The 27,981-nt window shown below is 52.4% G+C and overlaps 1 protein-coding gene and 1 pseudogene across 1 annotated transcript; both read right to left on the minus strand.

Moving 5' to 3' along the window:
- Nucleotides 1-27,911, minus strand: SLC43A3 (solute carrier family 43 member 3). The gene is made up of 13 exons (XM_066251541.1): nucleotides 27,789-27,911; nucleotides 26,758-27,129; nucleotides 26,250-26,379; nucleotides 16,102-16,148; nucleotides 12,347-12,423; nucleotides 12,027-12,119; nucleotides 9,016-9,155; nucleotides 7,810-7,907; nucleotides 6,071-6,244; nucleotides 5,739-5,858; nucleotides 2,161-2,347; nucleotides 1,443-1,566; nucleotides 1-916 (listed from the first exon to the last, which is right to left on the minus strand). The coding sequence occupies exons 2-13, from the start codon at nucleotides 26,939-26,941 to the stop codon at nucleotides 815-817; spliced, it is 1,476 nt and encodes a 491-aa protein (XP_066107638.1). The 5' UTR covers nucleotides 26,942-27,129; nucleotides 27,789-27,911; the 3' UTR covers nucleotides 1-814.
- LOC136318730 (large ribosomal subunit protein eL34-like) lies at nucleotides 6,253-7,102 on the minus strand (annotated as a pseudogene).
- Nucleotides 27,912-27,981: the final 70 nt, after the last annotated feature.

A 27,981-nucleotide genomic window follows, 5' to 3' on the forward strand; every position in this document is an offset into this window, starting at 1 on the left:
TACGGTAGTTGCCTTAGGCAGAGATGCTTTATTTATCTCAAAATTATCCTCCAGAGAAATTTTCTTATTTAATACCCAAAGTAAGTAATCATCCCCCTTCTCAAAGAGGAAAACATGCCCAAAAGGCTTCATCAGAAGTCCTTCCGTCGAGGGGGCCAGCTGATTCCCAAGGCTCCCTGGGCGGCTGGAACCTCTCACTGTTCTTAAAGCCTTCTAGAACATGAGGCAGAACCCCGACTCCAGAACCCTCCCATTTCACAGGTGGGCAAACGGCTGCTCCGATCAGACAAGGGTCTGCTTACGGTCACCCAGCATCAGTGGCAAAGCGGGGGCCCCACCCCCACCCCATCTGCTCCCCCTTCTCCCCAAGGCTCACTGCCATCATCACACCAAGGCTGTGCCTCTGACGACAAGCTGGGTGCCACCTCTAGATGCCAGGCGGCCTAGATGAGGCCGTGACGACCTCGATCTTGGCCCGCAAAGTCCCCCGGCAGCACAGAGCCCAGGCACACATGGGCTTCGGGGTCCGACATCGCGTCCCCGCCCCTCAGGCCAGGCTGCCAAGGCCAGGGGCGTCCTGCTCCGGCACAAAGCACCTCCGCGTGCCTTCGCTTCGGGTCTATAAACGATGTCAGTCAGCTTGGCCACAGATTCTTCTCCTGCTGACCAGAAGTCTCGGCTGGCAAATACATTTTTTTAAGGAGAAAAGAATGGCTATTTAATACAAATAGCTGGGGGGGGGGGCAAAGCAGCATGGGATCCTCCAAGAAGGATGAGCAAAGCATCCAAGTCAGGCTGACAGGTGAGGTGCTCGCTAGGTGCTCGCAGGGGAGCGTCCTCTCTGCCGGCATTCCCGGTACAACAGGAAGGGGTGGACGAACGTCAGGAGAGTGACAAGCACCAGCATCACATTCACCTGCAGTGGGGAGGGCAAGGGTGAGGGCCAGCCCCAGGGACTCTGAGAAACACCCACCACCAACAAAGGGACCAGAATTCTGCCTGGTTTATCTTCTGCTTACCCCCCACCCCCACCCCAGGAAGGACGAGCCGCTATGTTTCATTCTGCCCTGTGGAGCAGGATGGGGAGTGACATTATACCCATTTCACAGGTGAAGAAACAGAGGCCTTGAAAGCACTCAGTGACCTGCTCAAGGCCACCGGGAAGTTGGGGGAGGCACCAGCTGGAGCACACAGCTCCTGAACATTAAGCGAGGGTCGTCCAATACCACAATCTAGCAATTCTCGGTGTGTAAGTTCAGTCTTCTTTTTTTTTCTCCCTCCCAATGACTGATTTGATGCCTACACTTCGCTAATGACCTTTTTAAATGAGGCTAACAGAGCTGTGCAGTGGTCACAACACTGGCAGGTCTGGGGGTGCCCCAGTCTGAATGCTGGTCTAAGGCCAGGGCCCCTCCCAACCCGTCCCGTCCCTAGATACTCACGTAGAAGGGGTCGTTCTGGAGGGGGCCTTTGATGAGCGTGAAGATGGGGAACTGGAGCAGAGACACGATGGCCGACAGGGCCATCACCAGCCCAAAGAGCTTCCCAAAGTGCTCGGAAGGGAAACTGGGAACAGGCAAGGGGAGTCTGGTGAGCTTCGAGGCCCCTCCCCCCAAGCAGGGGCCTGGCTTCAGCCATTTGCTTCTAACTACCCTGGCCCCGGACCTGCCTTTGCCCCACCCCCACCTCTGGCAGCCCCTCCCCCTGCCCTGGCTCCGCCTGTCAGACCACAAAACACAGAAAAAGTCACCGTGGCCTGCGCGGGGCAAACAGCAGGGATCAGACACAGGCTGGGTCCGTGAGACCCCAAGGAGGTCTCAGGAAAAGAGACACAAACAGATCCGTCTGCACCAGGTGCCACGTGCACTAAGGAAGCAGGACCGGAGTGAGCACCACGGGCACAAAGAAAGGCACACCGTTCCTTTCCTGGGAGAGTTGTAACCAAAGTGGGCGCTACAGGGTGCATAGGATTTCGTTGGCTAGATAATGAGGTGCAGACTCAGGTCCGTGAATGACCTATCCCTCCCCCCAACCTCCACCTCCAGGCATCACCCCTACATTGGTTCCCAGACCCTATCTCCCTCACCTGATTTCTTACCTCTAGCACGCTCCTATTTGTCCCAGAATGTCCCCGTTATGGAACGTCCCAAGCCCACTTACGCGAGGGTGAGGAAGGCAGCGTTGCCCCCGTAGAGGAAGGAGCGGCTGATCACTTGCAGGATGAAGGTGACGTACTGGAGGGGAAGGATGGGGACCGAGGCACAGAGGGCAAAGCCCAGGCACAGCAGAGACGTCAGGGCCAGAGAAGGCACCGCGGAGGAAAGGGCCGCAGCTAAGGCTGAAGAACCTGGTCCAGGGAAAAGAGGAGAGGCTGCCTGGAGGGGGCGCCAGAGAGGGCAGGGAGGGGGCAAGAAGATGGAGAGAAAAGGAGAAGCCACCACGCACCCAACCATCCAGGCAGAAGTCTGGGGTCAATCTTGAATCCTTCTTCTCCCACATGCTCCATCTCCAATCCATCAATAAATATTGATAATCCACCTCTTAAACATCATTCAAATGTCTCCTCAACGACTCTCCATCCCCACACACTCATCCTGGTTGGAGGCCACCAGCAACTCGCTCATAGATTATTACAATGGCTTCTGCCCGGGCTCCACATCGCTCTGGCCCCCTCCAACCTAAAAGCCAGATATTCTCGGGAGCAATACTGGTCATAGCCAAAGACTGGAAACCATCCAAACAGCCACCAAGAGGGGAATGCTGCAGCAACTCTCTTACAGCCTCACACCAGAGCACCAGGCCGCGGCTAAAAGAATGAGGACAGATCCCTGTGGAGCAGGACAGGGATGAGGAAAGAGTAGAAGAAACAAAATGGAGTCACTATAGTCAACCCAACAAAATTCAGAGTGAGCTGAAACGTGAGGGAAACGATTTAATTTTACTTTAGCCTGGAAACTTAAACTTTTGAAGTTTTCGATTGTGTGTTAATGCCTAGAGGTATATAGATCTTATAGATGAGCCCCCGGAGGACTTAGGAAAGAATGTTCTCATGTCCAGACCCGCAGGACATCGGGAAGATCATCATTTCAGATCAAGCTAAGAATGCAGGACTGATTCTTCTTGAGAATGTGCTTTGTACCATTCAAACTCTCAGCCTTTTCTTCTTCTTTGGAACACTCTGGGTATTGCCTGATAGTGTTTCCAGAATTATACCTATAATTCACTCACTCAAGACCCTTGAATAAAACGTTGTCATTTAATTCTAGCAAAGTCTCATTTACACTTAGTCTACAGAGAGTTACACAGAAACAAAATCCAGAACAGGGTGTGCAGTGCGCTACCTTTCATCCAAGAAGGAGAGAAATTATATGTATATAGTCTGTCTTTAAGGGAAAATAAATAAAAATAATCACCAAAGAATCAGCGCCAACATTGATACTTCCAGGCAGGAATGGAGTACAGGGAACAGAAAGAGAAACTAAATGTCTCTGATATGACTGAATACCCACTGACAAGGATGCAGATAAAGAAACACTAGAAGAACCCCCGAACTGCAACTTTTCTCTAATTAACGTTTTCCTAAATGCCAAATCCTTTTCCTACCCTTTCCTTCCCTTTATAAAAAAGGTGGGCTGAGATGAGGGGCTAAGAAGGGATTTTATTGAGGGGGGTACAGAACCCCATCTTCTCAGACCACTGGCCATCTGAGTAAAGTGTCCAGAAAGATTCGATCCTTGTCTCTACTAATTTGGCTGAGTGGTGGGGGACAGGCAGCACCAACACTGAGACTTCCGGTGGCAATTCCGGGGCAGTAAAGTTCTCAATGGCCAAAGGTAGGACAACTTGAGCATCAAGAAAACTTTTGATAGAAATCGATTGACCTCTCTCTCTTTCTCTCTCTCTCCCTCTCGCCCCAAGAGCATGTGCGCTCAACTCTTCCTTTCGAGTGCACTCTCCTGAGCTCCAAGGGCCCTGCCGGGCTTCTGGGACTTGTTTCCTGAGCCCACGCAGCCCAGCTGGCTCACTTCTACCTCTGCAACTTTCTAAATAAACTTTCTCTTATCATTTGAAAAAAAAAAAGAAAAAGAAATGGATTGAAACACATTCAAATATGTTTAAAACGGAACTCTCAAAGACAAACAAGGAGTAGTCACCCTAGAGGTTGCTAAGGCAACCTCATTATTATGAAATGTAAATAGGAGAAAAACCAAGCATTTATTTCAGGAAAACAAATTCATCATAAGGGAATTATTTTTTTTTTTTCTTTCTAGAGGAATTCTAGCTACTAAAAGCGGAAGGGAAGATGGAAATAGAAAATCATCATTTTGTAACCCTAATAAAATAATGGGTCTAGGCATTGATCATCAATGGCTGCTAAAATCATTAGGCAGGCAGATGACGGGAAACCTAATAACGGGCCCTCAGACTGACAAGGTCTGAACCCACTGATCAATCTTAACATCGTGAAGCAGGGACAACTGGTACCAGGAGCCAGCTGATGGGAGCCCATTGAGCCCTCACCTCCACTGCTGAGTCATTCTCACCAAAAAATATTAAACCAAGTCTCCAAGGCCTCCAATCTGCCTGTTTACAGGAAACACCCAATCGAAGAGGCATTTTTCAGTGACACGAAAAGGATGCCAAATCCAAAATTGGGAAATTTGACAGGCCAAATGACCCAGTTTCTTCAACAAATAAACCACAAGCGGGGGGGGGGGGGGGAGTCAAGAGAGGGACACAGATTTTTAAAGATAGAAAAAGGCACATCAAACTAAAGTACGCTGAGGGACTCGAATTTGAACAAACCAACTATAAAAAGACACATTCGAAACCACTAGGGAAATCTGAACCGAACTGCGTGTTGACGATAGTAAGAAACTCGACTGGGGTTGTTTTAGGGGTGATAATGTGATTATAGCGATGTGTAAGTAAAAGAGGTTTGTTAGTGATACTAATGGAAGCGTTCAGATGAAATGACTTGATGTCTGAGACTTGCTCTAGAAGATTCCAGCAGGGGTAGGAGAAGCAGTGCCCGGAAGTGGGGAAGGAGTGTAGATGAAACTAGGAGAATGTTACTCTCCACTTGAGTTCCTCTCCTTCCCCGACCTCCACAGGCTAAAATACCTCAGCACTCCTCTGTCCTTCCAATACATCCAGGCTCCTTGGCATGGTGTGCGCCTGCCCCTTCCTACTCCTCTCTCCAGCCCTGCTCGCCGCTCCCCAGCACCCTGTGCCTTACCTCGGAATCACTCTCTGGAATTCCCCAGATCCTTCAGTGTTGTGCTCTCTCCTTCACCATCTTGACCCCACTGTATTCTTGGGCCACGCTCCTGGGGCCCTCCTCTTCATCTTCTCGCTTCTTGCTCATCCTTCTTCCAGGAAGCCTTCCCTGACATCAATCCCATCTTTTCCCAGAACAGGCTATGTGCCCTTCCTCGTGTCCCCACAGCTCACTGCGAGTTTACTTTCTGGACTGACATGTGCCTGTCTCCAACTTCTAGACTGAGAACAGCCTGAGAACAAGGTCATGTCTGTCTTGTGCATTGTTGAGTCTGAACTGTGGCTGGCACATAACTGGCACTCTGTGACTAGTGGGTGGGTGGATGAATAAATGGATGGATGGATGGACAGATGGATACAAGTACAAAAAGATGAAGGACAAAAGAAAAGACGGGCATGGAGGTATATGAAGACCTCTTCTCTCCTGGTCCCCTGACCCTCCGGAGCCCAGGTCTCACCAGTCTCTCTCGCTTCCTTTTGGTACTTCTGTTTGAGCCGATCCATGAGCATCCCATTCCAGGGGGCACAGAGCACTCCAAAGAACTGAGTGATGGCAAAGGCATTTGTGTAGCTACTGACTGCAGAGGACAGAGAGGTGTTGGGTGGTAAGAAATTTCCAGGACTTCCTTACAGGAAGGGACCCCCCCTGCCTGGCCCTCCTCCCCACACCCCTGCTCAGACCTCTGTCTGGAGTACGTAGCCCTGCTGCACTTAGCACCCCACCCCCGCGACGTTCCAGGTCCCCGGAAGGCTATAGGCAGATGGGCTGCCTCCCAGCCCCGCCACATACCCAGCGCCTTGTCCCCACTGGCCAAGTTGGTCAGCAGAGAGTTGAGGGTGCCGATGAAGAGGTAGTGCCACAGCTGTATGACAGACAGCCACACCACATGCCAGGCAAAGCGCCGAGAGAGAGCAGAGCTCCGGAAAGAACGGGGTTCCTCCGGCCGCCCTGATCCTGGGATCTCTGCGGGGGGAAAGGAGGGGCCAGGCATGAACTGCAAGGCCAGAGGAGGGCTGGAAGGGGCAAAGCATGCAGAGGCCTTCACGGGACCGCCCGAGGTCCCAGTTCACCATCTACTCGGAACTCCTCCGCGAGCTCTTGGAGCGCCAACAACTCGCACATCCCCGCCTCTGTGCCGCGTGCTCCGTCGTCCAGCCGACTGCCCTGCGCGACCCTCCCTGCGTTCTGTCTGCAGAAACCTCATCAGTCTGGCGCAGCGTGGATTCATCACCACTTCTTTTTTTTTCTTTTTTGCCTTTCATGTTTTTGTGACTCAAAAAAGCTTCGTTTTTTTATTTAGCCTTCTGACTCTGTGCTTTCAGTGCTTTCACAACGATTTTCAGTAAGGAAAGCACGCTTGCTCCTGTCACACACACAGTCAGCACACAGGGATCCACCGTAGGCCCCGCTGACATGGTCTCTCGTTGGAGACAACCTCGTTAGAGCACGAACTCCACGAAGCCGGCCTGGGCACACACCACATGCAGATTTTGGTGCTTTCCCAACCTTCTTGGTATAAAGGTAAAACAATTCAGTTACCAGGGGTTCGGGACAGCCTAGTTTTGTTAGAGGCTGTATCATAGGACAGCCTCCGACGGTACGTCAAACGCTGGACCATTGTGATTGCCCCAAACACGCCGTCCCTCATCACCACTTCTTGCAGTAACACTTTATCCTGATCTTTCTCGGCCAGGACGGTGAACAGGAAGACAAGGAGAGGCGAACAGCGGAGCGGGACAGCTGCTGTTCCGGCCACTCTGCACCCCTCCCTTTCCTGCGGTCCCGGGTCCTGGTTTCTCCCGGCACCCTCCCCGGACCTAGTCAGCCTGGTCCCCATGCGGCTGTGAGTCCAGTGCCAGCACCCTCCCCGGCCCTAGTCAGCCTGGTCCCCCCCCCCATGCGGCTGTGCATCAAGTGCCGTGGGCCCCGCCCCAGGGGGACCAATCGATTGTTCTCCCGGGGCTGGGGGGAGGAAGGCTGGCTGTGATTTTGGACTGGGATCCCTGGTTCTACCCTTCCTGGAGCCGGGCAAGTTCACTTTCCCTTGATTTTGTGAGCTTCTCGGAATCCTGTTCTCGTCTCTACCTGAACCAGCAGCAGTTGGTGATGTTTGTACCAAAAACCAAAAGAAAGGAAAGAAAAGAAACAGATAGAGGAGGGAAAGGAGACAAGAAAGGGGACGGGAGAGCGAGAGGGAAGAGCCGGGGGGCCTGCAGACGTGGGAACAGAGGAGCCAGACTTGGGACTGAGAAGTCGGGGGACAGGCAGCCATGATGGAAGGACGACTTCAGGGAGAGGGGAGATGATGAAATGAGAAAAGAGGGAAAAAAAAACCTAGAAGGGACAAAAGTGTTGCCCCTCTCTGACCATGTATCAAATGAGGAGGCTGAGAAGATTCGACAGGTCCCTTCTGCTCCCGACCTTCCCTGCGTCCGCGTCCCCAGGGGAGCCCCGGAGGCGAGGAGCCAGGGGAGCCACCAGGAAAGGCCAGGCTCTGAAGGGGAACCGGCTTTCCCAGCGGGGCTCACCTTCCGCTGGTGACAGAAACTCCTGGGACTGCAGATCCAGCTTTTCGGACGCGGGTGTTTTCTTCTTCTCCCTGGAGCTGCTATTCCTAGAGCACAGGCTACGGAAATAGAAGCCCCACCAGCCCGGCCCAAGGACTGTGAGCTGAGTCTGAGATTCAGGCTGGAGGACACGGTGGTGTGGAGCTAAATGTCACTGCACACTGGGATCACCTTTCACCAACCCCGACACTCAGGTCGCAGCTCAGGCCGGTTAGATCAGAATGCCTGGGTGTGGGAGCCAGATTTCCATATTTTTCAAAGCTCGCCGAGTAATCTCGTGGTTCTGACACGCAGCAAAGTTTGGAAAGTGTGGCAAGAGTAGGACAGGCTTGGGGTCAAATCCCAGTTCTGCCGCTTCCTAGCTGGCAACGTGGCTCAGACTTAACCCTACTACGCCTCAGTTTTCCCGTTCGGAAATGGAGGTGAGGATGTGTGATTGTGAAGATGCTCACACGGTGAACCCGAAGAACGCGGGGGTCTGCAGATAGTTAAGTGAGCGGCCAGCACGCGCCCTCCCTCTGCTGCTCGTGCTGATGGACTGTGACATGGTCCTATGTCCTTCACCCACTCTGTTCCCCACCCCTTGCGATGGGACTGCAGCTCTGATTATTGCCCACCCCCGAATCTGGGTCAGCCTTGTCAGCTGCTTCACCCAAAAAAAAAATGTAAGAGACACAATGTAATACCAATTCTGACCCTCAACTTCAAGAAAACTTGAGCACTTCTCCACTCTCGTGAACCCTGAAACCACAATGCGAACAAGCCCAAGGTAGCCTGTTACGGGATGAAAGCCAGGTGACCCAGACATCCTAGTCACCCACCTCAAATGACCACCATCCTAGACTAGACAGCCCCTGGCTAGTCCACCAGATAGATGATCAGAAATAGGAGAGATCCCTGTCAAGATCATCCAGGTAGATCCTCCATCAGTTGAACTAGCCAGCTACCTACAGACTTGTGAAAAATAATAAATGTTTAATGTTTTAGGCCATTGAGTTTTGGGGTTGTTTGTTATGCAGCAATAGCTAATTGATACACCCCTGTTCTAGTCCTCTTCTGTGACCGTTTTCCTCTGCCCTGCTATAATCATGTCTGTCCCACCCCCTGCTTCCTCCCTCAGGTCACCTGAGGGGTGCCGGCCCACCATCACCAGACCACAGTCCTTACCCATAGCTGTAGTTGGGGGGCAGCGGGTAGGGGATGTGCCCCCGGGGCATCAGGAGGAAGGTACGCCCAACATGCCAGGCACTGCAGACGGAGAGGAAGATGAAGGAGGCCTTGAGGCTGATGCCCTGTTCATAAAGGAGCTGCAGAAGGAGGAGGGGGAAGTCAGAGCAACGCCCGTGGCCACAGCAGCATTATTCCCAGTGCCCAAAAGGTGGAAGCAACACGCGGCGTCCATGCGCAGAGGAACGGATTAACAAACGGTGGCTCCACACACAATAGAATGTCACTCAGCCTTAAAAAGGGAGGAAATTCTGCCACATGCTACGACGTGAACGAACCCTGAGGACGCTGTGCAAAGTGGAACAAGCCAGACGCAAAAGGACAGAGACTGTGTGACTCCACTTTTCTGAGGTACTTGGTGTATGTAGCCCAAGTGACAGAAACAGAGAACAGAGCGGTAGATGCCAGGAGCCGGTGGAGAGAGGAGCAGGGAGCAGCTGTTTAATGGGGACCGAGGTTCAGGCTTACAAGGTTGAGAAGAGTCCTGGGGCTGGATGGCACAAGAGCATGAATGACCTTAACGTCAGGGAACTGTGCACTTACAAATGGCTAAGATGGTGAGTGTTATGTGATGTCTGTTTTGTCATACAAAACCAATGCCAGGGTAAGAAGCCAGGGCAGGGGCCCGGGTTTCCAAAGAGTCTTCTTGCCCTCCGCCCTGGAAGCTGAGCAGGGGGACCTAGGACCCACACGGCCTCAATCGACAGCAGCGGGGGGCGGCATGCCACTATCCCCACAGCCCCCGAGGAGCTCCCCGCGTGGCTTCTCAGAGGTCTTCTAAGCCAGGGTTTGTTCTTTCAATAGCAGCAAAGTTTTCTTGTCCAAACAAAATTTTACAGGAAAATTCAACTCACAAAAATACATCAGTGGAGAGGGTCCCAGTCATCCTCCCCTGGTTCTCCTTGGTAACTGATATAGTATCAGAAAGAATCCTTCGGTGTTCAGCTTCAACATCCAGTTTGAAGACCATTGATCTAGCCCAGGGGTAGTCAACCTTTTTATACCTACCGCCCACTTTTGTATCTCTGTTAGTAAAATTTTCTAACCGCCCACCGGTTCCACAGCGATGGTGATTTATAAAGTAGGGAAGCAACTTTACTTTATAAAATGTATAAAGCAGAGTTACAGCAAGTTAAAGCATATAATAATAATTACTTACCAAGTACTTTATGTCAGGCTTTCGCTAAGTTTGGCAGAATACATCTTTATCAAACAACTTACTATAGTTAAACCTATCTTCTTATTTATACTTTGGTTGCTCCGCTACCGCCCACCATGAAAGCTGGAACGCCCACCGGTGGGCAGTAGGGGCCAGGTTGACTACCACTGAATTCTAGCCCAACCTCCTCATTTTACAGAAGGTAAAAGTGAGGTCCAGAGGGGAGCAATGAATTGCTCAAGGTCAGAGTAGGCAGGAGCAAGGTCAGATTGAACTGAGAACTCCAGCTCTTGCTCTAGCCTTGTCTCTCCTTCCAACTCTGAGGAGGGAGGAGGGAAAGGAGGCTCACCCAAGGGAAGGAGGAGGACCCTCGAAAGTGGCTCTTGAATCAGGGTAGAAAGGCTTGAGAAGGTTCGCTAGAGGCTGTCTTTCAGTGACCCGTCCAGCCAAGGTGCTCATGGGCCTGAGCCAGTTTGTGTCTGGGTAGTGACTCCCATAGTGACCCCCAGAGATCCTCCTATCCTCCCCCACAACCCACAGGCCCTGCCAGCTTCCTCTGTCCTAACACTAAGCCCAAAATGAAGTCCTAGGTTTGGCCAGCCAGGGAGTCAAAGACCCACACTCTTCCATCTCTTTCACTCATCCTTAGTGTACTATCGTTTGTCCTCCAGCTGGTTGCCTCATAGTCACAGCATGGCTGCCACAATTCCAGCGATCACACCTTCCCATCACGTACAGAGGAAGGGTGGGAAGGGAACCGAGGAGAAAGGCTTTCTTTTTGCTTTGTTCTCACCTTCTGTCAAAGAGGAAAATGTTCCCTAGAGTCTTTCAGTAAACACCCCCTTCGCCTCATTAACAAAGACTGGATAAAATGACCACCTCCATCCCCCACCAACCAGAGGGGGTAAGGGATTACCAGTTGGCTTAGATCAACCCAGATGCATCCCCCAGGTTTGGCATATCGTTGCCCAGATGAAATTGCTAGCACAATGAAGAAGGTGGAACGGCTGTTGGGTGAGCAAATACCCATCCCCCCACCCCCCCGCACGCCAGCATTAGCCTTTAGGAGAGCGGGAGAGGCCTCCGTGTCTGCCCCTGCAGTCCACACCAGCCACCTCCCGCCTCCTTACCTCCTTGTCCCAACCAGAACCTCACAGGTGCACACACTTCTTTCCAAAGGGATCCCATCCTATGCCCAACACTGGCCCAATCACAGCCACTCCTTCCCTTAGTCTCTGCCCAAAAACCTATGTAAGTTTTTTTTTGTTGTTTTTTTTTTGTATTTTTCTGAAGCTGGAAACGGGGAGAGACAGTCAGACAGACTCCTGCATGCGCCCGACCAGGATCCACCCGGCACGCCCACCGGGGCGACGCTCTGCCCACCAGGGGGTGATGCTCTGCCCCTCCGGGGCGTCGCTCTGCCACGACCAGAGCCACTCTAGCGCCTGGGGCAGAGGCCAAGGAGCCATCCCCAGCGCCCGGGCCATCTTTGCTCCAATGGAGCCTTGGCTGCGGGAGGGGAAGAGAGAGACAGAGAGGAAGGAGGGGGTGGGGGTGGAGAAGCAAATGGGCGCTTCTCCTATGTGCCCTGGCTGGGAATTGAACCCGGGTCCCCCGCACGCCAGGCCGACGCTCTACCGCTGAGCCAACCGGCCAGGGCCAAACCTATGTAAGTTTAAAGAAGGAGTTTCAGGGTTAACAGCAGGCTCTAGAACCAGAAAGGCAAAATTTACTAGACAAGCGTCTGGCATATGGAAGTGTTCCATCAGTGTTGGCTGTTGCTTGTTTTTACCTTAACGATAAGAAAGACGGCCGAGGAAGAGTCAAAGGCTCCGTTGTAGAGGGTGATGATGGTCGAGCGGTGTTTGCCAAACAGGTTCCCAATCTGGAGAACACATGACCGGCCTGAATCACTTCCCTATTCAGGAGAGAACCATTTCCCGTGCACCCAGCACGTGCCAGGATATCTTTAGGGCCAGACCACCCTCCACCCAGCAGCCACCGCCCTGGCTTGGGCCAGCCCCATTTGAGTCAGCAGATGTAGGACAGCGTTGCGCCCTCCCCACCCCCTCCCCAGCCTCCTGCCCGCCTGGGGTGAGGGCAGGCTTCCACCTGCAGGTTGGTGATCAGAAACAGGATGCCCCCGACGGTGAGCATGGGCATGGCCAAGAAGAGCAGCAGCGCTGAGTCTGGAACAATCAAAGACAGGGGTGGGTGGTGTCATAGTGCGACCCAAACTCGGAGCCTCAAATTCCGGCTCCGAATGGCCGACAACCCTGGGGGCAGGGCTCCAAGTCTAGTCAGCCCTCTAGAAACTGGGGGTCTTAGGTCAGCTTCCCCCCAAATGTCCCCAAGGAGAGACTCCGACGAGGTCCCCTGAGCCACCTTCTTCCCCACCGGAGATGGCCCTCGGCCTGTGGCAGGCCTAGATCTCTACGAACAGGGACAGGACTCAGACTGAAGCCACGGCCCACGGTCCTTCCTACGCCACAAGCAGCCCTCTACTCATCCTTAACCCTGTCAGGGGGAGAAGCCTGGACTCTGCCCTCAAGCCCAGCCTCTCATTCTCTGCATGGCTTTGAGCGGGTTCCGAGTCTGTGACTCAGTCACCTGCTCTTCCTGCCTGGAGGGGGCTGTGAGATCTCGGCAGGAAGATGGCCGTGGACAGCCCTTCCTTCGTTCATTACACCTGGAGCATTTCCTTCGTGCCAGGCGTTGTGCTTGGTGTTGAAAATGCAGGTTGAGTAAAGAATACTTCTTGCCCTTAAAAAGACTGATATGCAGCCCTGCCTGGATGGCTTGATTGGTTAGAGCTTTGTTCTGAAGCACGGAGGTTGCCGGTTCGATCCCCGGTCAGGGCACATAGAGGAACAGATTGATGTTCCTCTCTCTCTCTCTCTCTCTCTCTCTCTCTCTCAAATAAATAAATAAATAAAAAATTTTAAAAAGACTGACATGAAAAAAAACCTTCACACACTAAGTCTGAAAGTGTTGGATAATAGCAAAAGATCTGAAATGCCAAGGGGGAGGGAGGTGGTTTAGTAATGAGTCTTTCCTGAACCAGAAACTTCTGCCCACCTTCAGGACTTTGACCATAACCCACTGTCCTAGTGAGGCAGGGTAGTTGACAAGCTAGGAGAGTTCCTTGGCAGGTGGAATGGGGAAACTGAGACAAAATAATTTTAAAAGGCCAAATAATTTAAACAACTTACAGACAGCTAGTGAATCGCAAGACCTTATCTCCCTCACCAAGGACAGTTGACAACACATGGTTTATACCTCTCCTCCCTGACCAGAGAACAAACAGCTCAAATCACCCTGGTCGGGAGACACAGGACAGAGACCCAATTAGTGCCATTTGTGCCAGCCCAACCCAAGAACAGATGAAATCAGGGGAACAAATAATAAAAACCTGACCGGAGCCAGACAGCCCTGAGATAAAAGTAAAGCAGGGAAGCTGACCAGAGAAGGATCCCGAACTCCCCTGCATGCTCATTTTGATGCATCAGCACATTAAATACGCACCTGGAAAGCTGATGAATATTCTGCTGGAATCCTCCCCTCAGATTCTCGCCAGCAGAAGAGAAATAAACACCCTCACGACCGAGGATGCCAGCAAGGGCTCTCTGGAGCACGCCCATGCCTTTTCTCGGGCAGGAATTCTTTTCCTTTCTTTCTCCTAAACTCTCAGCGTCCCCCCGGCCGCTTGTCCCGGGCTTACCCCCTGAACCTGCGGCCAAGGCCCCCAGTTCTCTGAGCTGACAGCAGCCAGGCCTTGGCTCACGGCTTTCCTATAACGTTTCGGGAAAGCCCAAGCAGAGGCCAGACCCTCTCCTGTTGCTTCTTCTACCCTGGGCCCTTCCTTTGTTTCACCGTCCCCAGCTTCAAAAAGTATCCTCTCAAAATCACCTGGACGTGTGTTGTGAACTCTTTCCTGCACGAAGTCAAGAACCCACACACTACAGCCGGCCTGAGGCAGACCCGCTCCGGGCCCGGCCCCCGTCCATACCGCTAGTATTTGCTAACATGTTTTCTTTAAGTTGACTGACTCACTTCTACCCAAAGGAAATCTATTATTTTTAAAAGAAAACTTCATCTTGCTGTTGTAAATGAAAAGCAAATCTGTGTTGCTTGTCATGAATAGCCAGTAACTGCAAAAATAAATACAATCAATAGGAAACAATATTAGGCCCTGGCTGGTTGGCTCCGTGGTAGAGTGTCAGCCCGGCATGTGAAAGTCCCAGGTTTGATTCCCAGCCAGGGCACCCAAGAGAAGCACCCATCTACTTCTCTAATCACCCCCCTCTCTTTTCTCTCCATTTCTCTCTTCCCCTCCAGCAGCCAAGGCTTCATTGGAGCAAAGTTGGCCCAGGCATTGAGGATGGCTCCATGGCCTCAGCCTCAGGCGCTAGAATGGCTCCAGTTGCAATGGAACAACACCCCAGATGGGCAGAGCATCGCCCCCTAGTGGGCATGCCGGGTGGATCCCAGTCGGATGTATGCTGGAGTCTGTCTCTCTGCCTCCCCACTTCTCATTTCAGAAAAATACAAAAAAAACCAAACAGTATTATTAAACTGTAATCGGATGCACCTTCCCTCAGAATGCTCAAAGCCTGAAACTTGCTTCTGCCATAGTGTTCAAGTCACACCAGCCCCATATCAAGACCTCCAGTCACGAAAACAGGATAAAAAGGGAACAACATTTGCACCTGGTGGGTGATTTAGTGTTTGTTAATGTAGCATGTGTGTGTTTCTTAATATCCCCTGAAGTAATGAACAATTGTTCTACACCTTGAGAAGCAGGTAAAGTGCCATTATAGAGCATTGGTACTATTTACCATTCCATTTCTGTCTTTATAAAAGGCAGTAAAAGTTGGTGTCGCAATAAGGTCAGTGTGGTCCCAACACTTTCTCTAAAAACAAATAGCTCTATTTTAAGGGAAAGGAGGAATTGTTGCTCAAATGATTCACAAATGAATCAAACATCTCCAGCCATCTCCTCTACTTGAAAATCACTTTCAGCCACTTGAAAAATCATTGACAGGCTTTTAGGAAAGATGAAGCCGGTCTGATGAGGAGAGTGGTTTTGAATAACGGGCTCCAGGTGCCGGGCTATCTCAGGAGATCTGTTTGGGCAAAGACACCAGCCTCGGATAACTGGGCACAAATGGAGATGACTCCTTGTCACCTTCCAGCTTCAACACAGGTACTACACACACAAGTTAAAGTGCTGTTACTAACCCAAAAATTGAGCCCCGTGATCAAACACTGGGGGGTAATATTGGAAGACATCTCTTGGCCAGTCTGGGATCCCAGGTCCACTGCCCCTCACTGGCTCTGTGGCCTTGGGCAGATCTTTGCCAAGGGCCGCTCTCTGGTTTCGGTTTTCTCTTGTACACAAGGGGGGGGGAATGAACCAGTCTGGGATTCCCAGACTTGGGGAGTTTATTTATTTAGGTCTGTAGACCAGTAAAATGTGAAAAGGCATCTTTTAACTGCCAGAAAGTGGTCCACTTTCACCCTGCTGAGTAAGGGTATTTCCAAAAGTAACTGTCAGTCGTATTATCATTTCGTTTTTAAAAGAGACAGAGCATTTCAGCACCAGAGGAAGGATGTAATCTTTGGAATAAATTCTACCCTCTGAAGTAATAATGCCTCCGTGGTCCTCATTTTTCTCATCTCTCAGTCCACTAAACCGTTGCTACAGACCAGCAACAATTCTTTCAAGGATTCTTTCAAACTCAGAGTCTGTGGATCTTTGAATAACCGTGGAGGGGTCAGTGTGTCCCACCATCCCCTTCTGCACCTCTCCCATCCAGGTGCCCTCGAGCTCTAGGCGTCCCTCCCTCCCACCTGACGGCACTCACCTGCAGAGATGAAGGCTATGATGAGCGTGGCACTGGTGTAGAGAAGTCTGAAACACACAATGGGAGATGGAGACCGTTGTCAAGGAGAGAGAGCCCTGGCGGGGCAGAGCAGACGCAGTCCCAGCAGGCCCATCGCCTGGATGACGAGGGGTCCTGAAAACTCAAACTTGTAGCCAAGTCGAATGGAAGCTGTGGCTAAGCCGCGGTCTGCCGCTTGGGGTTGACCTCTAACATGGAGAGCGGTCCCCTGGGATCTGACGCTGTCTCTAGGCAGAGAACGGCAGAACTGAGTTACATTGCAGGACACCCAGCTGCTGTCACAGACTTGCTCAGCGTAGGGAAACTGCTCACACATTTGGTGACCAGAAGCGTCAGGAGTGAAGTGTTCTGTGTGAAAGTGAAGGAGAGAGAAGAAGTGCAGCTTTCTCCAGCTCGGCTGGTGTGAGGGGAGATTTGCTGGAACGATCCTGGCTCACGGATACGTGTGATTTAGGAAGAGAAAGGATGAAAGGGTGTAGGGTGAAGAACCTTTGATTCCTGGGTGACCACATGGTCCCCCATGGTGTGGGCCAGCAGCTGTGGGACAACCAGTTACTAAAGGTAAAATTACCAGTAGAATTCAGAGATGGATTCAGTGCTCAGGGAATTGGTTCACTGGATGCCTAAGAAGATGCAAACTGCCTGGCCTGTGGTGGCACAGTGGATAAGGCATCATCCTGGAACACTGAGGTCACCGGTTCGAAACCCCGGGCTTGCCCGGTCAAGGCACATGCGAGAAACAACTACTTCCTATTCCTCCCCTGTCTCCCTTTCTTTCTCTTTCTCTCTCTACCTTCTCCTCTTTCTAAAAAAAAGAAAAGAAAAAGAAAATGCAAACTAATAAGAAAAAGGTGAAATACAGAATCTCTTGGTCACTGTGATCTGTAATAGCTAAAATAAAATTAAAAGCGAGTACTGGGTCAGACCTCAAGGCCAGACCAAGTTCAGAGTTGGGTCAGTCGGCACTGCAAGCCGCTAGCCTCACAGCCACCCTGTCAAAGGAAAAATTATGCAGGGACAACAGGAAGGACCTCAATGACCTCTGGGTCCCAGGAAGGCAGTCGGGGAGGGAGGACAGCAAAACCAAGTCACTCCTGAAACCAGGAGGCGTCAGCGAAGGAGCTGTGTCACACTGTGGAGGGGGGCAGCCTCCGCTTCCCCAGGAAGCTTCCCTGACGGGGGTTGTGAGAGTCATCACTCTGGGGCTGCGCCGTGCATTTGAATGCTGCGGAGGGGAAGAGCGTGTGTGAGTGGGGACAGGACCCACAGCTCACGCGGGAACGGTCACAGATGGCTGGACGTGACCCAGACACACGGGAGGCTACTCCTGAGGGAACGGCCAGCTTGGCGGACTGGACAAACGCCACTGTACATGCCGTGTCCCCTGTCCCTAGTGGAGCACCTCAGATGGAGCAGTGGCTACACTATGTACGCAAGCCACGCGGGAGTGACTTGACTGACGACCAGGAGAGCCACCTGCTGAACATGCCTGATCCCCAGGTCACGGTGAACACGCGTGAATGGGGGCCCCTTTCTTGTGGGTGCCCCCGCGTAACCTCAAGGCTGCAAAACTGGAAGCTAGTTCAGGAAGCCTTATTGAGTGTGCTGTCTCTGCTTCCCCTCCTGGGTCTTACAGATATTAATAACTATATTAGGTTAATTAACAACAGACTGAAGGAAGGCAGAGGAGGGAATCAAGGGACTGGTCTTAGCAGGGTAGAAATTTTAAACAGTTATTAAGGAATAAAGTGAAGAAAGCAAATAGTACCGAGTTTTCACCGTCAAAACTTTGGGTTGCGGTCCTTTCTTCTTGCCTTTGTGTAAGGCCGAAGGGACACTGGCTACTCTGACAACCTTAAAGCGGACTCCAGAATGTCACCAACAGCATGACCTTTGCAACCAAAGCCAACAACCAGAACTTCATCATTTTCCTCCATAAAAGTCAACAACCGTCACTGGCCACAAAGGCTGTGATATTTTTACAGAGACAGAGTGAGAGTCAGAGAGAGGGATAGGTAGGGACAGACAGACAGGAACGGAAAGGAGAGAGATGAGAAGCATCAATCATCAGTTTTTCGTTAGGACACCTTATTTGTTTATTTATTGCTTTCTCATATGTGCCTTGACCGCGGGCCTTCAGCAGACCAAGTAACCCCTTGCTTGATCCAGTGACCTTGGGTCCAAGCTGGTGAGCTTTGCCAAACCAGATGAGCCCACGCTCACACTGGCAACCTCGGGGTCTCAAATCTGGGTCTTCCGCATCCCAGTCTGACCCTCTATCCACTGCGCCACTGCCTAGTCAGGTGATGTTTTTAAATTTATTGATTTTTAGCCCTGGCCGTTTGGCTCAGTGGTAGAGCGTCGGCCTGGCGTGCAGAAGTCCCGGGTTCGATTCCTGGCCAGGGCACACAGGAGAAGTGCCCATCTGATTCTCCACCCCTCCCCCTCTCCTTCCTCTCTGTCTCTCTCTTCCCCTCCCGCAGCAGAGGCTCCACTGGAGCAAAAGATGGCCCAGGCGCTGGGGATGGCTCCTTGGCCTCTGCCCCAGGCGCTGGAGTGGCTCTGGTCGCAACAGAGCAACCCCCCGGAGGGGCAGAGCGTCGCCCCCTGGTGGGCGTGCCGGGTGGATCCCGGTCGGGCGCATGCGGGAGTCTGTCTGACTGTCTCTCCCCATTTCCAGCTTCAGAAAAATACAAAAAAAAAAAATTTAATTGATTTTTACAGCGAGAGGAAGGGAGAGAGACAGAGACACAGAGAAAGAGAGAGAGAGAGAGAGAGAAACATTAATTTGTTGTTCCACTTATTTATGCTTTCATTGGTTGATTCTTATATGTGCCTTGACAGGGGATCGAACCCACCACCTTGGTGTGTCAGGAAAACGCTCTAACCAACTGAGCTACCCCACCAGGGCACACAGACTGTGATTTGTTACCAACTTGCAGCAGCCAGAGCCTGACACGCATTGGGTGGCAGAACTGAGCCATATGGCTTCCACCTCTCCATTTTCCAGCACATCCTCCTTTGCGTGGGATGTGGCCCCAAAAGGTCTGGCCTTTAAGGCTGGATCCAGATGGGCTTTCTGGTGTGTTCACCAAGCCACCTCTGATCTTGTCATGGCTGAGAAGATTCTTGGCCATACGATGACCTCAATACTTGCCTATCCTGCCAGCACCATGGACTTTCAAGCAGAGGCTTTGACATGGCACTACCAAAGGCTGGGTGGGCCCAGGGGATGCCCTGCTGGTCCCCCAAGCTTACAGTGCTGCCAAACAAGCCCAGTCTATTTATCCTGGTTTAGAAAAAATGTTAAAGCCAGAACACAAGATTACAATGAGAAGCCAGCCCAGCAGTCGCTTGTGGCAGACTAATCAAGTTAACAATTGACGAAAGGGCCAGTCTCTTGACCCCCCCGCTGGGGGCCCAAAGCCCTCTGCACAAAAATGGGTAAATGCCAGTCAGGGGTAAAGAGGAGAAGCTTCCAGGACTCCACGCCCCATGGTACCAAAACCAACTGGCGAAGCCGACAAGGGCAAAGATTCTTATGAACGAACAGGAAAATCTAAGTTAATACGCTTGTGAAAGTTGGGATGTTTGAAGGGGCTTGGTGTGAAGACGTGTGCTTCCTTTACCTGAGTGGTTTATGAGAGTGACTGATACGTCCCGTGGGGGACACTTTGCTTGCTTCATATTGTAAAAACCCAAACCTGCTGATGACATCCTAAGAAAGGCAACAGTTAGGAACAGAGGCTTGAAGGAGTTAAGGTGGAAGTCTGTGAGGGAATAGACATGTTCGAACAGGATGTGTGTCAAGTGGTTGTGTCTCTCTTGCCTGCTTGTGTTATGAGGATGGTCACTGCATCTGACTGGGGAACGGTGCCCCTTCCTGACATTGTCAAACAGAGGCACGGAAAGCCACCCCGCAAGCCATGTTAACTGGACCAAACCGGCACCAGCCAGAACACCCGAGTCCATATGGTGTGAGGGAGAAGCTGGAGGGCTGGGAGGGACAAGTTCTCTGAGCCACAGCCCGTTTGAAGCCTAGACTAGGGTGAGGGCGAAGGTGTGTGGACACCCCCTCCCCGGGGCGACTATGGGGCTTCAAATGAGGCAATTTCCATCAGAGCAGCATTTATTATCTTGTTATCAGACATTCGTAGAAGCTACACTAGTGACTCATGAACATGAAATGGACTTTAAACATGAACTATCCACAACTGAGGAGCGGAATAGAGACAGAGGCGGGATCAAAGGATCCAGAAGGAAAGCGGAAGAGGGAAAGGGGATGAGAGGGTGAGAGGATGGGACCAGAGCAAAAAAGCAAATCCTGGAGGGAAGGGGGGAGGGCGTTGCGAGGAGGGAGACGGGGGGATGTACTGGGGAACACGGGTGACATTAGAATCTATGTAAACACAATAAATTAATAAAAAAAAGAATGTAAGAGGAGAAATGTAGGAAACCTTTAAAAAAACTGGTAAAAAAAAAAAAACATGAACTATCCACAATGTCTAGGGTGATGTCGAAAAAACGCTCTGAGGAGGTGGCAATGCCCCAGAAAGGTTCCACGATAAAGTGGTCTAGGCAGGATTGTGCGGCCTGAGGACGACAGGGAGGAGATACTCCCGAGAAGGGAGCCTCTTCCCCCTCGGTCTGATTCTAGAACCGTGTGAGGGGCTGCTGGAGTCTCCTGTCGCTCGGACATGGTCCTTATAAAGGACCCTGGACTGGCCAACAGGGAGTTGCCTGGCTTGTGGATGGAAGTTCCATGGTGAATGGACAGCATCCTGTTTGGAAGGCCACCACTTTGATCAAAGAAGGTGAAACAGATCAGCTCCGTGACTGAGTTGCAGGCTGTTTTCCTAGCAAAGGCAGGAGAACTGAACAATGGAAAAAGCCCTCGTGTTCAGGTTTTTACTGATTCATGGGCAATAGCCAATGCCCCGGCCATATGGCCAGAGAGGCTTGTATGGAGGCCCAGTCCTGTGAAAATCACCATGGCATTTGGGAGGTGCACTACAGTAGGGCACGCTGATGTCCAGCCAAAGAACCCCTTTCCAGGTTCAGATAACGACTGAGATCAACAAGCATACGTCCCTCTGTGCTCACGTACGGCGGCCACCCGCCTCCATACCGTGAGTGGGCCTGGGGCTGCGGCAGCAGTGCGGAGATGGGCTGGACCTAGACGCAGTCTCTCCCAGCCTTTGCCACCTCGGAGGCACAAAAGTCCAGTGAGAGCTCTTCTGCCTGCCAGCAAGAGACAGAGACCGCAGATGGCCATGTGGCAGAGCCCCTGGGGACAGGCCCTGAACAGAGCTGGCAAGAGAGAGTGATGCTGGAAGCCCTGGGCAGCCACAGTGGGTCCCGACAGGAACAGACACTGACGCTGGACTGGGCTCTGCTTACCCGCGGCAGCTGCAAACGCTCAGCGCGCTGTAATATTGCACCAACGTGGGTGGCTGACTCCTTCAGACCAAGGAACACCCTTTACAGCCCTTAATGGACAACAACGGACAGAGATGGTCTCAGAGTACTAGTTTGATAGAGAATTGGAACAGACGATCGAAACACTGGTTGTTGAAAAAGGGGTGGCGGGGGGCTGGAGATGAGGCATGAAGAACTGGCTTACACGCCTTCAGGAGCGTGTACTCACACTCAGCATCAGGGGGACTGTTGGGCAGATAAAATGTATTATGCTCACTTTGTAAAAGATAACGCTGCCCACGTGGAGGCTGTTGCCCAGCTGATATTAATGTGTGTTGGGAGCAGGCAGGATCGTTGTAGCCTGGGGCTTGGTTTTGGGATTAAGCCTTTCCCACCCTTTTTGATGTGGGGCGGTAAATCCAATCATGCCTCAGAGAAGTGACTTTGTATTAGAGACTTCCCTATTTTGTATATTGGATTAAAAGTTTTGAATCCACACTATAAAATGGGGGCAGAACGGGATTTTGGGCGCTCTTGGTTCCTGAGATTATCATTAGAGGAGAGAGCAGAACAGAGAGCAGGAGGCCAGGCGGAGTAGGCCAGGAGAAGCAGCCAAGATGGCGGAGTGTTGAGTGAGAGGCCAGTTTGTGCAGTTTGACGCTGGAGAAGGAAAGAGATAGGGAACTGAGGAGAATAAGGCTGGTGAGCTAGAAACCTTTGATTCTAGGAAACTCGGATAAGTCAGTGGTTTTGTGAGCACTGAATGTGAGTGGGTTTTGGAGCCCAGTGTGTGTTTTTACTTGCCCCCCGGGTGCAAGCTAGAATTAAAGAAAATGGCCTATCAGTTTTTGGCTCCATTGTTTCTTTACCAACTGTCCGAATCCAATGCGAACCTGCATGGGCCAGGCTGCTGTGATGGTGGCCCTGGCCATGGTTACTGGCTTTACAGGGACTTAAAGGAGTGTCCCCACTGCATAGGTGTCCCCGTTTTTCTAGCGGACCTGGGGACAAGGAGGTAGGGAAGGTTGCTGGCATTCTTTCTGCCCGTCAACTCAACCTTTTTTCCCCACAGACGCAGTGGGCCCAAGCCCATTACCAGGGATGGAAAGGGGGAGGATTCCTAAGTCACTGTGTCTAACCTTTACCTTACAACTCCTAAGGGCCAGAGGTGGCAGGATGCGCCTTCAGCCCATCTGGCAAAATGTGGGGCTAACAGGGAATACAGCTAGACAACCAGAGGGCCCAGTCGGTCGTAAAGATAGCCCACTAGTTCCACACGGACCTGACCCGAGTGAGCTGACCCGATCTGGAAGTGGACGGGGTGGGGGAGGGGCACTGGCTAGACCAGTCTTGCTGCCTGCAATCCGGACCAGCGCAGGAGCAGCGCTGGGTATAAATGGAGAGACAGAGGAATAATAACTGAAGGCAAGGGAATGAGTAAGTGCACCGTGCAGTGAGGGAAAGCCAATATTGCATTACCACTTCGAAAGAGGCTCAGCGCCGCTTAGCTCAATTACACCGGACGCTAAAAGGGTGAAGACGTCAACTGCTGACACCTCTCCCGCTTTTGGAACTGGACGGGATGGAAGAGAAGCCTGCAGGTCTCAGTGGCCCTGGATGGAAGAGAAGCCTGCAGGTCTCAGTGGCCCTGGATGGAAGAGAAGCCTGCAGGTCTCAGTGGCCCTGGATGGAAGAGAAGCCTGCAGGTCTCAGTGGCCCTGGATGGAAGAGAAGCCTGCAGGTCTCAGTGGCCCTGGGATGGAAGAGAAGCCTGCAGGTCTCAGTGGCCCTGGGATGGAAGAGAAGCCTGCAGGTCTCAGTGGCCCTGGATGGAAGAGAAGCCTGCAGGTCTCAGTGGCCCTGGGAGACATTTTCTTTCCTTTCTTTTTTTAAAGATTTTATTTATTGATTATAGAGAGGAGAGAGAGAAAGAGAAAGAGAGAGAGAGAGAAGAAAAAGGAAGTTGTTGCTTCTCATATGTGCCTTGACTGGGCAAGCCCGGGGTTTCAAACCAGTGACCTCAGCGTTTCAGGTTGACACTGTATCCACTGCGCCACCACAAGTCAGATCCTGGGGGGCGTTTTCATCCAGTATAAGATGGACCGGACAGTTATTGATGACTGAATGAGATTACTAACGTGCCATATCTTTTGAACTTGATGATTGCTTTGCTATAAGGGAGATCCGTGCTTCCACACCATAGGGTGAACTGTGATACCATGATTGTATCATAAGAAATATATATTTGGTCTTTGTTTCCAGCCCGACACAGGGCTCCTCACACCCTTGGAAATTCCGACATGAGAAGAGTCCTCGGCGCGCCTCTTGTTCTGACCAAGCAGCTCCAGGCGGGTTCCTGGACAGAGCCGGGCGCCGGAAAGACACAGCCATCATGATCAGAAGCTTGGAAGTTTCAGCCCTGTCCCCCCCCCCACACACACACACACTTGTCTGGAGAGCAGGGAGGGGCTAGAAGTGGAATTAATAATTGATCATGCTGACGTGAGGAAGCCTCTCTCGAATCCCGATGGTAGTATGCGGTTCAGAGCGCTTCCAAGTTGGTGAACACACCCAAATACCAGGAGGGTGACTCAATGGACCCTACAGGTGCAGAAGCTCCGCGCTGGGGACCTCCCTGCTGCAGGTAAAGCAGCTGTGTTTCCTTTCCCTGAACGTTTTATGAGGACAGCTAATATCTATCTTGTCATTTGGCTCTGTGTCTGCAGCCTTCACCGCGTCCTTCGAACTGCTCGTACCCGAGGAAGCGTACATAAGCATTTCCCTGAGGTCTGCAAGCGGCTCTACCGAATAATCACATCCAAAGAGCCGGTCACGTCGATGTCCTCCTCTGATCTGTGGCCAAGTTGGACAGAAGTTGAGTAACCTGGCGACAGGGAGCAGAGGTTGCCACCCCAAATATGCCTCTTTGGAACATTGATTATGTTAAGCTGGTTGTTTTTAAGAAACTAACAACTCAGAAGAAACCCTTCGGCTGTCCCCCTAACTGCCTAAGACAATGTAGAAGACCTGCCCCAGGAAGGGAGGTCTCGTCACTGTCACCGTCACCGGTAACTGCAGTTCCATCTGAACTCCTGTGTGAGAGGGAGGAACCTAGCAAGGTTGTATGACCAAAGTCCCCTCTGTGTCCCATTGTTTCTGTATGGCCCAGCAAACATTTGTTTCTAAAACACTGCTTTCCCACCTCCATGTGAATTGCCCTCCCCCCTGGGAAGTCCACAATCGCTACCAGGCCTCCCTTTCTCCTTGGCTCAAGGAGAAACCGATAAGCCTCGGTTGCCTGATTTGGAGCCCCATATTCTTATGGAACCCCGGTATGTATATATAAATATGTAGTTAAATTTAGTTATTTTCTCCTGTTAACCCGCCTCATGTCAATTTGATTATTAGACTAGCCAGAAGAAGCAAGAGTAGAAAGAGTGGAAATGTTCCCCTCCCCCCTCCCCCGCACAAGGAGACCTATCACCTGAGACATCTTAAATGGGGGTGGGGGCAGGTCTCATGGTCCCGAGCCCTTCACCTATGAGATCTGACACTATCTCCAGGCAGAGAATGTCAGAACTGAGTTACACTGTAGATCGGGCCAGCTGGTGTCACAGACTTGCTTGGTGTGGGAAAATAATCCCACACATTTGGTGACCATAAGTGTCAGAAGTGAAGGCGGTAGCACAGTGGATATAGAGTCGGCCTGGGACTCAGAGGACCCAGGTTCGAAACCCGAGGTCACTGGCTTGAGCATGGAATCAGAGACATGACCCCATGGTTGCTGGCTTAAGCCCAAAGGTCACTGGTTTGAAGCCCAAGGTTGCTGGCTTGAGGGAAAAAAAGTGAAGTGTTCTGTGTGAAAGTAAAAGAGAAACAGAGAAGACTGAGATTTTCTTAACACACTAAGGCTTGAAGCAAAGGGGCAAAGGAAGGGAGGGAGGAGGAGGCAGGGAGCTGAAGACCAAGAAATGGACATACAGTCATTCTGTACCCAAATGCTTAAAGAACAGGGGACTTGTTTTTCTCTGGCTATTTCCTGGCCCAGCCTGCCCTCCAGTCTCTCTTTCTGACCACTAATTTCTCGCATGCCTGCCAGGAGGTGCTTGCTTCGGGTCCTATCAGTCCCAAGCAGGCCACTGCTGACCGCTGAAAATGGCCAGTCCCAGTGGCATCCTCTGCGAGCAAGCCTCTGACGTTCCCTGACTCATCTGCACGGGAAACCCCACTGTCTCCCTTCCAGTTCAAAGGCACCTGAAGTCCCACCCATGGAGGTACCCAGGAGACGTGCCCAGCTAAGCCTCTGGGGAATGATGGAGGCTGAGGGAGATGAGGATTAAGCCTGAGCCCCCCGGATGTGAGGCCTCGTAGATGTGGGCAAGGATCCCCAGGATGAAGGCACAGTGACCATTTCAGGTATTGCCGACTTGGTAAGCCTGGCCCCAGGCCAGCCCTCACAGGAAGCAGACCTGGGCTCCTGCTCAATTTAGCATCACGCTGAGCACACATGCCTGTGGAGCAGGGGCAGGAAGTGAGGAAAGGGGAGTAGGGCTTCCCGGGGTTGTTCCAACAGAGCTGCTGGGCCCGGGCCGGCTGCCCCACTGCCCGGCTTGGGTTTCCCTCCCAACCAGGCTGCTGCCAAGGGAATTCCTCTTGCCTGCCTGTGCCCAGGCTGGGCCTTCAGGACTCACATGGCTATGAGGCGAGCCACCGTGGTCTTGAAACGATCAAAGATGTAGCCAGTGGGGAAGGTCATGAAGTTGTTCATGAAGGATGCCAGGGTGAAGATGAGTGAGAACCTCTCATCCTGGGCTTTGCAGTCTGGAGGAGAGACAGGAAGAGCTCAGAAAGCCAGGTGGATGGGCCAGCCTCCCGCCCACCCTAACCCTCCTGCCAGGTGGGCATTCAGCCTGGCTCCCCTCGAGGGCAGCCCCTGCCACCTCAAACAGCTGGCCTGGTGGAAAGTTCTCCCTTAGGTGAGTTGAAATGTGACATCCCTTAATTACCCCTCAGAAGCTGGTACTTCCCTCCCCAGGCACCCCTTAGACTAAGGTTCAGGCGGGGAGGAAGGCTGGCTGACCACCCCTTCCTTTCACCCCAGAGAGGCAGACAGGGTGGGCAGGAGGGCAGCACCTTCCTGCCCCTTCCCACCACCTAGGGACCAGACTCAACTTCCTAGAGCAGTCATCACTCCCTTACCATCTTGGTCTGTGGCATTGCCCATCAGCGTGGCATTTTGTTCACACAGGTCCTCAAAGTAATGCTCTGCTTTGAAGACAAACACCAGGGATGCCCAGCCGAAGAGGACGCCCGCAAAGCCAAGGCACTCCAGCAGCCCAGTCAGCAGGGTGGCCACGCGCAGGGCCTGTCCCTGGCTCGGCATGGCCTGAGGTACAGCAGATCCTCAAAGCCCACTGGCACTGGGGTCCTCCGGGCTGACCACTGGAGTGGCAAGGCCTGGCGCTGGAGCAACTGGAAAATTCCTCTGGCAAGCCCTCCCGTTCACATAGCTCTCTGGACCAGGCTGTTCGGGGCTCGGGCAGAAACCATGGCCAAGCGCATCTCTGGATCCTGTAAGAAAGGCAGAGACTGCTTGGTACCAGGGGCTTCTGGGAAAGGCAGATGTGGACAAAGGCTCTTCTGTGGGCTGGAGAGCCAAGCCAGCTGCTAGAGACAGCTGCAAAAAGCCTTTCCGCGCCACCACAGCTGGCAGCCGGTGGCGAAGAGGGAACTGAGCCCAAAATCTGGAGACAGTCCACGGAAATGACAGCAGCAACTCTGCCCCAGTCACAGGAGCGATAGGACTAGATCTGTGTTCTCACAAATCCTCCCGACACTCTGACTCTGGCAAACTTGGCAAACTTGGCGTTGGGGTACCTTCCCTTCACGGACAGGGAAGCAAAAACTCAGGGGATTTTGTCAACCGGTTCCAGGTCACGTGGGCTAGTCACAACATGGGCCGGTCCAATTCCCAAAATATCCCACCTCCAGCAGGATCCTTCCTCCCTGGCCTCAGTGAGGACTCCCCACGTCCCCTCCTGGCAGCCCTCCTCTCCTCACCACCTACCCAGAAAGCTCGCCCAGGGGCCCAGCCCTCACCCCCACCCTGCCCGCCCGCAGATGCGCCCCTCTGGGGCCTCACTGGTCATCGTCCCCACACCCCACCCCCGTCCCCGCCCAGGTCTCCGTGTACCCCCGTGGCCAGCAGCTGGCCCCCCTCGGCGCCCTACCGGCTGCCTCCTCCCTGGCTCTCTGGGCTGGCCCCGCGCTCTCTGCGGTTCGGATTCGCGCCACTTTGTCGCGCCCCTCCCCGTCCTGTCCTCCGCCTTCCCTTCCCCCATCCCAAAGTCGAGCCCGGAAGGGCTGGGACAGCTGGGCGGTGTCCGGGGAGGTCCAACACCTCCCACTCTCCATCACTTCCTT

Source organism: Saccopteryx bilineata, chromosome 1, assembly GCF_036850765.1.
Source record: "Saccopteryx bilineata isolate mSacBil1 chromosome 1, mSacBil1_pri_phased_curated, whole genome shotgun sequence".
NCBI lineage: Eukaryota > Metazoa > Chordata > Mammalia > Chiroptera > Emballonuridae > Saccopteryx > Saccopteryx bilineata.

Bases quoted from the DNA above. Each gene is read 5' to 3' on its own strand.
- SLC43A3 (XM_066251541.1), bottom strand. From the start codon at position 26,941: ATGCCGAGCCAGGGACAGGCCCTGCGCGTGGCCACCCTGCTGACTGGG. The intron at 26,380-26,757 runs GTAAGGGAGTGA...TCTCTCCTCCAG, and splicing joins CAATGCCACAGACCAAGATG to ACTGCAAAGCCCAGGATGAG. The intron at 9,156-12,026 runs GTAAAAACAAGC...CTCCTTCTGCAG, and splicing joins CCGTCTTTCTTATCGTTAAG to CTCCTTTATGAACAGGGCAT.